Raw genomic sequence first — 12,747 nt, 5'->3', positions numbered from 1 at the left:
CGCCGTCGAGGGTGGTCTTGGAAGGGGCGGATCCACCCGGGTTGGGACTTTTCCTCCTCCAGGGTGGTGCAGGGCGTGAACTTGCGGACGATCGGGAACCCCCTGCCCCGCCCCCCGCGAGCTTCCTCCTAGCCCACGTCCTCCCCGCGCCCCAGTCTGAGGGGTGGAACCTGTCCCTCCCCGGGCCCCGGGCCCCCGGCCCCGGCACCTCTGCCTTTCTCTAACCCCTTCTTTCTTCCTTCATCCCTTCTTCCTCCTCGCTCCTTGTAGCGTAGCAGCCACAATGGTCTCGCCGCACCCAAAAGAGCCGCTTCTCAGCGTTTTAGCGGTGCGGGGGTATAGCTCAGTGGTAGAGCATTTGACTGCAGATCAAGAGGTCCCTGGTTCAAATCCGGGTGCCCCCTCGAAGACTTTTCTAATCCTCCCAAACTGGTTTGTCCCATTTTGTATTTTCAGCGCTTGATTTAGGTCACAACAAAACAGAAACAAAACACAAGTTCTTTCCTCATTTTCCAGCTCTAGCAAGAATCTTTCAGTTTTGCTTTCTGCCAGCAGGAGGTGTGGATGCGTGTCCAGCTGGAGCTGGGGTCATGCGGGCTCTCCCAAGTTGAATTTCCGCTTCCGAAGGGGTGAAAAGATGAACCCCCCCCCCACTGTCTTTATTCCCAGTGATGGTAAAAGGGCTTGGAGAATGTTAGAGCAGTTCTGAGTGCCTTGGACTCAGGGCGACCTTCCTGCCTCAGCCACTTGAGTCCTGGTGTTACAGATACGTGCCGCCACACGCGGCTCCATCACACCCATTCTAATTAAACTACAAAAATAAGGTGACTTCCCGCTGCAACCTGGTATAAAAGAAGGCAGTGGTTTTCAGACTTGAACGCACAGTGGAGTTACCTGAGGGGCCTATTGAGACAGTCTGACTACCTAGCCCAGGATGGCCTCGGATCCCTGACGATCCTCCTGCCTCAGCCTCCCTAGTGCTGGGATTACAGGCGTGCTCCATCTTGCCCGGTCCAGAGAATTTGCATTTTGAACAGTTTCCTGGGTGGTGCCTGCTCGGGACCACCCGTAGAGAAGCACCGGAGTTTCGGGCCCTAAAGATAGGTCCCGCTGTGTGCCGGCGCGTGATTGACAGCCGCACTGCTGAGGGGGAAGCAGATCCTAAAGTTTGAGGGAGAAGCAAGAGCGGCCCCTCTATTAGATTTTGTCCAAAAAAAGGAAAAATCAGGGAGACGGACAGAGGCATGCTGCCTGGGTCAGGGGGGCAGCGGTGATATTTAAAACTCGGAATCTGGTTGTGTCATCCCCAGGGACCCCGGGGAATGCTCCGCGCATTTTTCCCCCCGGTTCCCATTCCTGGAGCTCCTGGGCTGAATGGGGAGGTGGAGCTCATGCTAGACAGAGAGCCCGGCGGCCAGCCCTGCCCTGCACCCGACCCGGACTGGGCCTCTGCAGGGGATCGGACTGAGTTCTGCCCCGAGCCCCTTCGGAGAGGGAAGCCTGTCACCCCTCATCCTCTTACGCCTGAACCTGGATTCGTCCTCATAATCTTGTCAGGGATGACCTAGCAAAGGAATATTGCCCTAACCCCAACATGCCATTTTTTACCCAAAACCAAATCATAATTAACATTGACACCAGAGAGTGGTGGCACAGGCCTATAATCCCAACATTGGAAGGCTGAGGCAGGAGGATCTCTGAGAGTTTGAGGCCGCCCTGGGCTACACCATGAGTTCAAGCCCAGCTTGAATTACATAGCAAGACCTTGTCTCAAAAAAGAAAAAGTAAACAAAAAACATAAAAGCAGTGTCGGTGAATAGTGTTTAAAATAAGACTGAGTGGGAGCCCAAACTATTGGGAGTACTGGAGAGTTTCTCACACTGTTGAGTGTTCACCACTCGCCAGCAAGGGTCGCTGCTCTCTAGTTCTCAGATACCAGGAACTTCCCAAGAACAGAAAATTATGAGTAAATGGCAAAGGACATCTTCAGAGACTTGGACGCGGAAATCACTGACTTCTAGATGTTCTGATTGACTTTCAGAGGTTCTGATTTATACCCCAGTGCGTGTGGAAAATGTAGAGTCACCAAGGGGGCACCCGGATTTGAACCGGGGACCTCTTGATCTGCAGTCAAATGCTCTACCACTGAGCTATACCCCCTCTGCTGGCTTGCTACTGGGAAATCCATTTACATGGTTTGCAAGTTTTCCATACTGATGCTTGTTCAAGACAGCCACTTTTTTACTGGATATCTAATTTATCAGTGAGACAGCACAGACTAAAAGAAAAATTGAAGCCAGGTGTGTTGGCACGCGCCTGTAATCCCAGCACTTGGAAGCTGAGGCAAGAGGATTCTCACAAGCTCAAAGGCCAGCCTGGACTCAGTGAGCTTAAGGGCAGCCTGAACTATATAGTAAGACCCTGTCTCAAAAACAAACAAAAAAACCCTGCAAACATGGCAGTTTGAAAACACATGAATTTAGGGTCCAGTCTGCTTTTTTTTTTTTTGGTACCAGGGTTCAAACTCGGGTCTTTGCACTTGTGAGGCAGGTGGCTGAACCACTGAGCTGAATCCCCGGCCCTTTTTTGAGTTTCTTTTGAGACAGGGTTTTGCTATGCAGTCCAGGCTGGCCTTGAACTCACTGGGATTACAGACGTGTGCCACCATGCCGGGACCCATCTGTCTCTTCTAGGCTTAATTGTTTATCCACAGCCCCATCCTTTTCTCTCCCTTAACAAGCTGGAGAACAAACTGTTACAAACTTGTATGCAGAAACCTTCCTCTTGGCCTCTCAAAAAATAACAACAAAACACGAGTTTAAAAAGATACCTCCAGGCCTGGGGATTTAGTTTAGTGGTTTTGCCGCCTGCTGCACAAGCCCAAAGACCAGAGGGAGTTCGATCCCCAGTACCAAAAACAAAACAAAACACCTCCAGCCCAGCTCGGTGGCTAGTGGTGTAATCCCAGAACTCACTAGGTAACCCAGGGCGGGGCTCAAACCCACAGAGATCCTCCTGCCTCAGCCAGCCCAGGGTTGAGATCACAGCTGAAAGAATTTTAAATTTTCAACTGGCACTAGTATACTATATTAGGTACTTGATACCTATCCATTAACTTTTTTTACTTTTTTTTTTTTGCATGCTTTGTCAGTTATACTTAAGTAAAGAAGCAAAAATTTCTATGCATAATGCATTTATAATCATGGCTTAGGTTTCAGGCCCAGATCCCACTGAGCAAGCACGGTGACACGGTTGGGTTACACACTGCACACCCTCTCCGGGCCTGGCTGCCTGGCTGGTGCGGGCCTTCCTGGCTGCCATGGCTGTGCCTGATGGTACTAACATTTTTATTTATTTATTTTATTAGTATGTGTTTGCAGTCCGCATTGATAACTTCCATCGTGGGGAGTTGAAACATGTATGTGACACATCTGAATTCCTTTTATTTCTGGGGAGCGTTCTTTGAAGCCCCTCCCTCCTTGGGGTTAAGACTTGATTTAGGTCCTTGCATGATTCAGGGGAATACTCAGCACCTGAAAGGAACAAGGAAAACATTTTTTTGAAATATGGACCAACAAAAAACAAATATGGACCAATGTTCCAAAGTGGCCCCTAAGAGTACCGGCTGAGGTGGTACACACCTGTAATCCCAGAACTTGGAGGCTGAGGCAGGAGGATTGTGAGTTCAAGGCCAGCCTGAACTGTACGGTGAGACCCTATCTCAAATAAAAACAAACAAAAAGTAAATGCAGAGAGCATCCAAACTTCTGAGGTAGGTCATTGATAATAAAAGAAATGAAGCTTTGTTTTTTCAGCCCCGGAGATCGAACTTGGAGCCTTAGCACAGAATTACATCTCCAGTCCTTATTATTTTTTATTTTGAGACAAATTCTTGCCAAGTCACTAAATTGTCCAGGCCACGCTTGAACTTATGATCCTTCTGCCTCAGCCTCCCAGAAGCTTGGGATTCCTGGATGTACCATCAGCCCAGCTAGTGCACACTACATTAACACTGTGATCTTCCCTCCTGGGGGGGGGGGGTGTGTGTGTGTAGCTCGAGGGTAGAGCATTTGACTGCAGATCATGAGGTCCCCGGTTCAAATCCAGGTACCCCCTAGTAATGTTGCTTTTAAAATGGCTGGCAAAGCAAAGCAGTTATGAATCTGAGAATTGGGGTACCTGGGATACATTGTGTAGCTTGTTTGGCCGAGCCAGCCTTGGAAATAAGGGAACTGTTACATAGTCCCCACAGCAGTAGGAAAAATCACCTGACTGGGTGATTGACTGAGGTGGGCTGTGAATCATTCCAGGACAAAGAAAGGAGCAGTTGTCTGGGTAGCCCTGTATGTCTAAAAAGCCTCAACTTTTGAAACTGTTGCAAGCTATTACTACATGCAACCAGAACATTTTTTGGCTTCTTTTCTGTTTTTGCTTTTCTTTTTGTTTTTTTCTGCAGATAGGGTCTTGCTCTGTAGTTTAGGCTTGAACTATGCAGTGAACTTGCTGCATTCCTCCTGCCTCAGCCTCCTGAATGCTAGGATTATGGCTAAACATTTTTTTCCTTCCGTGTTTCACTCATTTCTTTCATACGGAGGAGCTTTTCACCTGATATGTGATACCAAAAGATTAGATATAGGGACATGAAAAATCAGCTCTTTCTCATTAAGCCAAATGTAAAAGGATTTCCCCAGAAAAAGTTAAGTAATTTTTCTTACTATATTATTAAATTTGGAAAAATTTGTTTCCCATTTTGAAATGTTATTTAGCCAAGCATGGTGATGCACACCTGAAATACCAGAACTCTGGGGGGTTGAGGCAGGAGAATTGAAAGTTCCAGCCCAGTTTAAGCAATTTAGCAATTTAAGTCCGAGATCTTGCCTCAAAATTTAAAAAATAAGGGGGGGGGAATAAAAATAATTAAGATGTGTTATATACATGTACCAATTCCCCAGGACTAACATAACCATTGTGTACTGCAAACATGTACTAATAAAAATTTTTAAACTGAAGAAAAAAATTGTTTTTTTGTTTTGTTTTGCTACCAAGGATTGAACTCGGGATCTTGCGCCTGCAAGGCAGGCGATGGAACCACTGAGTTAAATCCCCAGCCCTAAAAAAATTGTTCTTAATTCATAAAAAAAAAAAGGTGAGATGTAGCTTAGGACAAAGGCTCATGGTTCAAACCCCAGGAGGGCTGAATAAATAAATAATTTAGCCTGAGTGGTTGCACACACCTGTAACCCCAGCCATCCCTAGTACTGCTGTACAAGTAGATAAATAATTCAACGATGCTATTTAGCATGCATGGTGGCACACGCCTGTGATCCTAGCACTTTGGGAGGCTGAGGCAGGAGAAACACAAGCTGAATCTCAGCCTTAGCAACTTGGTGAAACCACGTCTCCAAGTGCATCTATGTAAACAGGTGGTGGGTTAATATAATTTTGAATGAATTAAAAACATTGAAGGGCCGGGGATTTAGCTCAGTGGTTCTGGTGCCTGCCTCGAAAGTACAAGGTCCCAAGTTTGATCCCAGGTACCAAAAAAAAAATTTAAACATTTCTTGCTGGGTGTGGCAGTGCACATCTGTAGGAAGAGTGCTTCAGAGACTGAGGCAAGAAAATGGAAAGTCCCAGGCCAGCCTGGGCTTCATATTGAGATCTCATCTGAAAATGCCAAATAAATAAATAAACATTTCTCTTTTTTGTTGTTGCTTTTGTTTTGAGACAAGGTCTTGCTCCTTAGTCCAGGATGGCCTTGAGCTCACCGGTGCTCCAAGTAAAGTGTGGCTCCCTGGATTGTGAGGGAGAGATGAGATCAGAGCAGATTTTAAGGAATGTGAGGTTATGTTCCCCTGAAGAGGGGCTGTTGTGACATCTTTGAACCAGGGGCAGGCTGATGGACTCGTTCAAGAAGGAAAGAGTGTCAAATTAATGGATCTGGAGATCAGATTGAGGGCCTAGGAAGACACCCTGGGTGTCACGGCAACCAAGAAGAGTTCCTAAAAACAGAAAGGAAGTGGGCTGGGATGTAGCTCAACGGTAGAGCGCTTGCCTGGCTACAGCACATGTGCAAGCCCCAGCGCTCCATCCCAACACCAAGGAAAAGGAAGGAGGAGGAGGAAGATTGTTCCTCCCTAGGCCTCCCCGTCTTGGGTGACAGCAGGGCCACCGTCCAAGTGCTCAGGCCTAAGGCCTTGTAAGCTTCTTGACTCTTTTTCACACCCCACATCTTGTTGGTGCCTCATCTAAACAAATCCACCTCACATTGCTTCTCTGCAGGCCACAGCTTCCTAACAGACCTCCTACTTTCTGTATGTCGGTCAGATCTGTCCCTCTGTTTAAAATCAGGCAATGGAACAGGTGTGGTGACTCATGCCTGTAATCCCAGCACTTGGGAGGCTGAGGCAGGAGGATCATGGCAAGTTTCAGGCCAGCCTAGGTTACATAGTGAGTTCAAGGCCAGCCTGGGCTACACAGTGAGAACTGACTCCAAAAACAAACATAACAAAACAAAAAACAATATAAAAAGGGATGAGGACGTGTCTCGGTGTTCCCTGGATTCAGTCCCAGGTACCGCAAATAAATACACATATAAATAAAGTATATATATACTTAAATAATAATGGCATGGCAGCTAGTACACACAAATCAGATGACTGCGGGTTTCATTTAGGTCGGCAAACCTCAACCTCCCTCCCCGCCCATCCGGAAAGCGCCAGCTGCGGTCCCGGACTTATTACGTCACAAGGCTGCGCGGGAAGGGAGAGAGGCGGGTTGAACCTTGCGCGGTCACGTGGCCAGAATGGGTGGGGGATTCCGTTCATATCCCAGCATTCTTTATACCTACTTCCTTTCTGTCTCTTTCCGGCATCCAATATGTCGAAGCGAGGTGAGATTTGGTTGTAGAGAATCTTTCGCCATCTGTTGCGCGAGAGTTGTCGTGTTCCTCGGGAGCGGCAGCCTTGTGCAGCTGGGGCGCTTTGCTCCCCTCTGGGCCAAAGAGGGGGAAGAAGGGCATCGTGAAGGCTCTGGAAGGGCCCCGAAAGTGGCAAGGGGGGGAGCTGGAGCGTTGGGATGGCAGGATCCGGACGCGATCGTAGAGCAGTCCGGGTGAGGCCGCTTCGTGCACCTTCCTGGAGTAGTGGAGTCACAGTTGTTCCGGCACAGACCACAGTTTGGGCGACCGGTGTGGTCCCGCTTTGCTCGAGGACCTGCGTATTGCGAAAGTTGGAGCGAAGATTGTGCACCGGGCCTCTATAAATTGGACCTGAGGATGGTTCTAGTGCAGACTCGGCTGTATTCCCTGAGAACCGAGTGACACACGGGGAGGGCTTGAGCGGAATCCTACAGAAAGCTGATCAATAGGAGACACATTTGTAAATGTCCGAACCGTGTCTCTACTGTGACCCCTTAACCCTTTTTAACTTCCCACAGGACGTGGTGGGTCCTCCGGGGCGAAGTTCCGGATCTCCTTGGGACTTCCCGTCGGAGCCGTGATCAACTGTGCTGATAATACCGGTGAGGCTCTGGCTGCGCCTCCTCCACTCCCCCCCCCCCCTTTAAAAGCACTCACTGGGCCTGTTCGTAATGACCCATTGAGCCGTCAAGAAGGGGCAGAGTACAAACACCGCTTTTGGGTGAAGTGGCAGCACGCTGTGTTGTTTGGCTTCAATCGGTGGTGTGACAAGATGTGCCCTGTGGAGAACTGACTGCTTACGCAGTGAGCGGGAGAAGAGGGTTCAGAGATGTTGAGAAGCGTCCCATTGGGTTAAGTGCCTAATAGACCCTCAGAACTATTTGTCTTTGGTTTGCATCCTCTTACAGGAGCCAAAAATCTGTATATCATCTCTGTGAAGGGGATCAAGGGACGACTGAATAGACTTCCCGCTGCTGGTGTAGGTGACATGGTGATGGCCACAGTGAAGAAGGGCAAACCCGAGCTCAGAAAGAAGGGTGAGAACCGTGGAGAGCACTTTATTTTATTATTTATTTGTTTATTTATTTATTTTGGTACTGGCGATCGAACTTGGGTCCTTGAGTTTGTGCAGCAGGCGGCGAAACCACTGAGCTAAATCCCCGGCCCCTGTCTCTTGCTTTCTTAAGTTCTTTGGTGTCAGTCGAGGACCTAGAGTATTACAACCTGCCCCTGCTCCAGCTCGATTCACCAGGTACTTGTAGACCTACAAAGTACCCCGAGAAAAGGTCTCGGTCTTTGCTGAGTCCCAGCTAATAAGGCGATGCTGAGTGAATGTGTATTTTCAATAGCTCAGAGCCAGAGCAGGTGAGAGAGATTTCAGCTTTATGTCACCACAGACATTGGTACGCTTGTCCTTGTCAGCTCTTGGCACTTGGTCAGCACAGAGGAGTGAGTGGTTTTCAGGTGCCGGGGCTCAAGGCAGCCCTTTATACTCCAGTCAGGTAAACTCCAGACTGGGTGGCATTAGTTTGTCATGCTTGGTACTGTCTGACAGAAACTAAAATGGGAAGGTGCCCGTTGCTTAATCGTGGGCTGGAAGTATTTCCACCAGGTATGTGAATTGAAAGGGGGAGACCTCAGTCTCACATGGTGGCTCAGGTGTGTAATCCCAGTGCTCAGGAGGCTGAGGCAGGAGGATCACAAGTTTGAGGCCACTGTTGGGTACATAGCAAATCTGCATCTGGGAAATTTTTTTCAAAAGCAAAAGCTGGGTGTTGAGACCTCAGCACTTCCAGAACTTACGATATTCTTGTACTTGAGTATTTTTGCTCCTGAGTCACCTTTACTCTGTCTCTGTCTGGGGTGCCTCGTGCTTCTAGAGAAGTTCTGCCCTTTGGTGGCTGTAGTGCTGGCAGAGGTGAGCGCTGCCCCTTGTGTATTGCGTTCCTCCTGTTCACCTGCAGCTTCCTCTCCACAACCCTCGGGAGACTCTTAGCTTATTAGACAGAAGTCTTTTTCCCCTTTGAAGCCACACGAGGACCTGACAGCACTGTGATTGTGATTGCTGTGCATTTGTTAATCAATGTGTCCGGACAGGAAGCCTCTGCCAGGGCTTTTTCCTCTTCTCAGAACACTTCTTGGGTCTGGCTTGCAGCCTGGGGAGCTGTCAGAGAAGAGCACAGCCACCTGGCCCTTGCTTTGTGGGTGAGATGGCAGCAGGATGCAGCAGAAGCAGGACCCACACTGCTGACAGCTCAGTGATGGGACAGACAGAGCTGTCACTGTTTTCTTCAGTTTTGAATTCTCTATCCTGTTCATGTATTCTTTGGTCCCATTTCTGCTAAATGGAGATGTTTATCCATAGCAAGCATAGAAATGTGCAAAAGGGCCAGGACTAGGTTCAACTCAGGTTCTTGACCTTGTTAAATGGTTTGTGAGATGAGGGTCTAAAATTAGCCCATCTCTCAGATCTCCAAGAGATGGTGATGGTCATTGTCAGTGTTACGTGTTCTCTCCTAGTGTTCCTCCCCACTAGCTGGGGACTAAACCAACAGCCTTTGCACTGAGCTACATCCCTTGTCTTTTATTTTTTGAGAAGGTGTTTCGCTAAGTTGCCCAGTCTGGGATTGAACTTGTGGTCCTCCTGCCTCAGCCTCCAATAGTACTGTGCTTAACAGGTGTGTGCAAAGTCCTTTCCTGCCTTCTGTACAAAATATGAGCTTGTTTGATGCTTCATATGAGAATGGCCTGTGCCATCCCAGAACCTGCTCTCAATCTACAAGCAGCTGTCCTGGATATAAGAAATTGCAGGTATTCAAGTGGTGGCACGCGTCGTTGTGAACCTCAATCAGGTTATTTAGGATAGATCTAAAGTTTTGCTCTTATGTAAATAATAGAGCTGGGAGTGGTGGTGCACACTTGTACCAGTATTTGGGAAGCTGAGGTAGGATAATCACTGGGAGTTCAGGCCAGGCTGAACTACAGAGGGAGACCCTGTCTCAAAAAAAAAAAGAGGGACCGGGAATTTAGCTTAGTGGTTCCGCCGCCTGCCTTGCAAGCACAGGGTCCCAAATTCAATCCCCAATACCAAAAAAACAGAAAGGAAAGAGAGCATGGTAGTGGATTTATGATGGGTCCTTCTGCGTGGGCCTCTCATAGTGTAACCATGCGAGAGCAAGGTGCAGCCTCGAACCATTGCCCAGCCTCGCTGCTGTGGGCTGCGAGCACTGAAGGAGGTCGCACAGATTGTACAGAAAGGGCCCACGGGCTGGCTGTGCTGGTGCAGGCCTGTAATCCCAACCCCATGGGAGGCTGAGGTGGGTGGATTGCAAGTTTGAGCCCAATTTGGGCAAATTAGTGAGACTCTAACTCAATACAAACTTTAGGAAGGCCCTGGGTTCAATCTCTGGCAACAAACAATAAAAACAGGGAACATGGAGTAAATTCTGTTTATAGTTCCTAGTCAGAATTACCTTTATGTTTAGACAGATTTGCAGTTCCTGAGCTTTGAGCTGCTACAGCCCTTTGTAATTGGAAACATGCCAGAGAGGTTGAGAGTTGGGTTCCGAATCCTTTCTGTTTCTTGCGTTGTTTCATCTTGGGGTTTAACTTGACTTATTTGGCCAGGTGTGGTGGTGCTACACCTGTGATCCCAGCACTTGGGAGCCTGAGTGAGGCAGGAGGATTCCCACAAGTCGAGGCCAGCCTGGACTACACAGCAGCAAGACCTTGTCTCATTCATTTGTTTATTTGAAACAATAAGTGGCTTGTGAACTAGGATGCAGGTGATGTTGCTGGGTTATGTGGGAAGATGAAGGACCAGAAGGTGAGAGACAGGATATATCATTGTTAAAGTGTATTCTGATCCCTTATTCATTATTTGGACAGCCACACTCTTTTTCCCTCTTTGGAGTGTTTTGATTGGGGTGGAAAGACAATGAAAAAGAACAGATGAAAATCACATTTGAACATGGTGAAGATGTGTAAGCGTGGTGACACACGAGTGTAACCAATCCTAGCACTCCAGGAAGCTGGGGCAGGCAGAAGGGTCACACGTTTCCCCCTACCCTGGGCAACTTAAGTTTAGCAAGGCCCTCACTCAAAAAAAATTGGCGGGGGGCCAATATGAGCAAAATCTGTTGAGCATAGGGCCGGGGATTTAGCTCAGTGGTTCCGCTGCCTGCCTCGCCAACCACAAGGTCCTGAGTTCAGTCCCCGGTACCAAAAAAAATTTTTTTTGAGCACATTGGTGTCCTGTCCCATCCCTGGCGACCTGGTGTGACCCTGGGGAGGGGAGGCCCAAAGCCAGGGTCCTGTGGAGATTCAGGGCCCAGGGACAGTGCACTGGCAGTTCCAAGTTTCCTTCAAGAGGACTGGCGGGCAGATGAGTCAGTGCGCGGTAAATGTATCTTCAGCTCCAACAAAGTCTTGGAAGAGGCCCGCTTCAATGCAGGCATTTGTACTTTGCATTTTGGGCTGTTCTGGGTGGGACTCTGCCCATGAGGGGTGCAGGGGCCCCTGCCCAGTCCTGTGTTGGGCTGGGGTGGCCTCCCCAGAAGCTGCCCACAAGTTCTGTGCTGGCCTTTGCCCTCCCAAAAGAGTGTACAGAGTTGCACTTGCAAGAAAATGCTGGCCCTTGAAAGTGGTGACCTTTGCCTTCTCCCCCTTGCTCCCTGGAAAGCAAAGCTCCTCCCAGGTGTGAGGTGCTGGGGTGACAGGTTAATGACTGTTCCTCTTCCCCTCAGTGCATCCTGCAGTGGTGATCCGACAGCGGAAGTCATACCGGAGAAAAGACGGGGTGTTTCTTTATTTTGAAGACAATGCCGGGGTCATAGTGAACAACAAAGGCGAGATGAAGGGTGAGCAGGGTCCTGAGCTGCCCGCAGCTTCTGAGAGTGGGTGGTTCAGCTCCAGTTGACCTCTGACCTATCCCACCTTTTCCTGCAGGTTCTGCCATCACAGGGCCAGTGGCAAAGGAATGCGCTGACCTGTGGCCGAGGATCGCGTCCAATGCGGGCAGCATTGCCTGATCTGCATGTATTTGTACAAAATAAACAGCTGTTAACAAGTGTCTGCTCCCGGGTTGCCTTTCTGTTCCTTTCCACCCCGTAGCCGCTGCCTTCTTAGCAAAGTGCACCCTTAGGGCCCGCACAAGGAGAGATGGGGTCCTTGGGGGGTCTGAGGCTCTATGGTTAGCTCTATGGCCAGAAGATGGGTTTGCCTCTGGGAGCTCCGAACCTTTGGGACTGGCCATTTACTGTTTCGCTTCTGCTGTAAAAAACTAGTCCTGAGGGTGTTGAGGCTGTAACTTAAATTTCACAGTAAATATGCTTGATGGATGTCCTGCTGCAGGAAGGCGTGTGGTTAGGCAGAGGCTGGGTGTAGGCTCCAGGTAACCTTGTGGCTAGATGGGGCAGGTGCGTGTATGTGTGTGCACAGTTGAGCACTTAGCAGGTTTTCTTGGGCAAATTGTGTAAATGAATATTTATAAGCTTTACCCACACATAATGGCACCCACCTGTAATCCCAGCACTCAGAAGGCTGAGGCAGGATCGCTGCAAGTTCCAGGCCAGCCTGGACTATAAGACTGTCTAAAAAAGTTCATAAGCTTTTTTTTTTTTTTTTTTTGGTACCAGGGATTGAACTCGGGACCATGCGCTTGCAAGGCAGGCGCCGGAACCACTGAGCTAAATCCCCAGCCCAAGTTCATAAGCTTTTAACATGGGATTGCCATGTAAATTTGTCTCGGAAGTGAAAGATTTAGGATAACAGTATCTGCAGGTTGGGCTGTCTGTAAACTGTAGTTTAAGAATGGAAGAAATGGTGAATTC

The 12,747-nt window shown here is 48.8% G+C and overlaps 1 protein-coding gene and 4 non-coding genes across 5 annotated transcripts; 4 read left to right on the top strand and 1 right to left on the bottom strand.

Moving 5' to 3' along the window:
* Nucleotides 1–332: 332 nt before the first annotated feature.
* On the top strand, nucleotides 333–404 carry Trnac-gca (transfer RNA cysteine (anticodon GCA)). The gene has a single exon. It is a non-coding gene; the product is annotated as a tRNA-Cys (tRNA).
* A 1,684-nt stretch (nucleotides 405–2,088) lies between these two features.
* Trnac-gca (transfer RNA cysteine (anticodon GCA)) lies at nucleotides 2,089–2,160 on the bottom strand. Its single transcript has one exon. It is a non-coding gene; the product is annotated as a tRNA-Cys (tRNA).
* Nucleotides 2,161–6,760: 4,600 nt separating this feature from the next.
* On the top strand, nucleotides 6,761–11,985 carry Rpl23 (ribosomal protein L23). The gene is made up of 5 exons (XM_004859530.4): nucleotides 6,761–6,889; nucleotides 7,435–7,518; nucleotides 7,825–7,953; nucleotides 11,662–11,775; nucleotides 11,864–11,985. Exons 1-5 carry the CDS (start codon nucleotides 6,877–6,879, stop codon nucleotides 11,944–11,946), a joined length of 423 nt encoding a protein of 140 aa, XP_004859587.1. The 5' UTR covers nucleotides 6,761–6,876; the 3' UTR covers nucleotides 11,947–11,985.
* LOC147821044 (small nucleolar RNA SNORA21) lies at nucleotides 7,554–7,689 on the top strand. Its single transcript, XR_015447841.1, has one exon. It is a non-coding gene; the product is annotated as a small nucleolar RNA SNORA21 (small nucleolar RNA).
* LOC147821043 (small nucleolar RNA SNORA42/SNORA80 family) lies at nucleotides 10,028–10,163 on the top strand. Its single transcript, XR_015447839.1, has one exon. It is a non-coding gene; the product is annotated as a small nucleolar RNA SNORA42/SNORA80 family (small nucleolar RNA).
* Nucleotides 11,986–12,747: the final 762 nt, after the last annotated feature.

This window comes from Heterocephalus glaber, unplaced genomic scaffold (genome assembly GCF_053883595.1).
Source record: "Heterocephalus glaber isolate CG9 unplaced genomic scaffold, H.glaber_assembly_v1.0 deba00001773, whole genome shotgun sequence".
NCBI classification, from domain to species: Eukaryota; Metazoa; Chordata; class Mammalia; order Rodentia; family Bathyergidae; genus Heterocephalus; species Heterocephalus glaber.
This window is presented reverse-complemented; position numbering and strand designations above follow the sequence as displayed.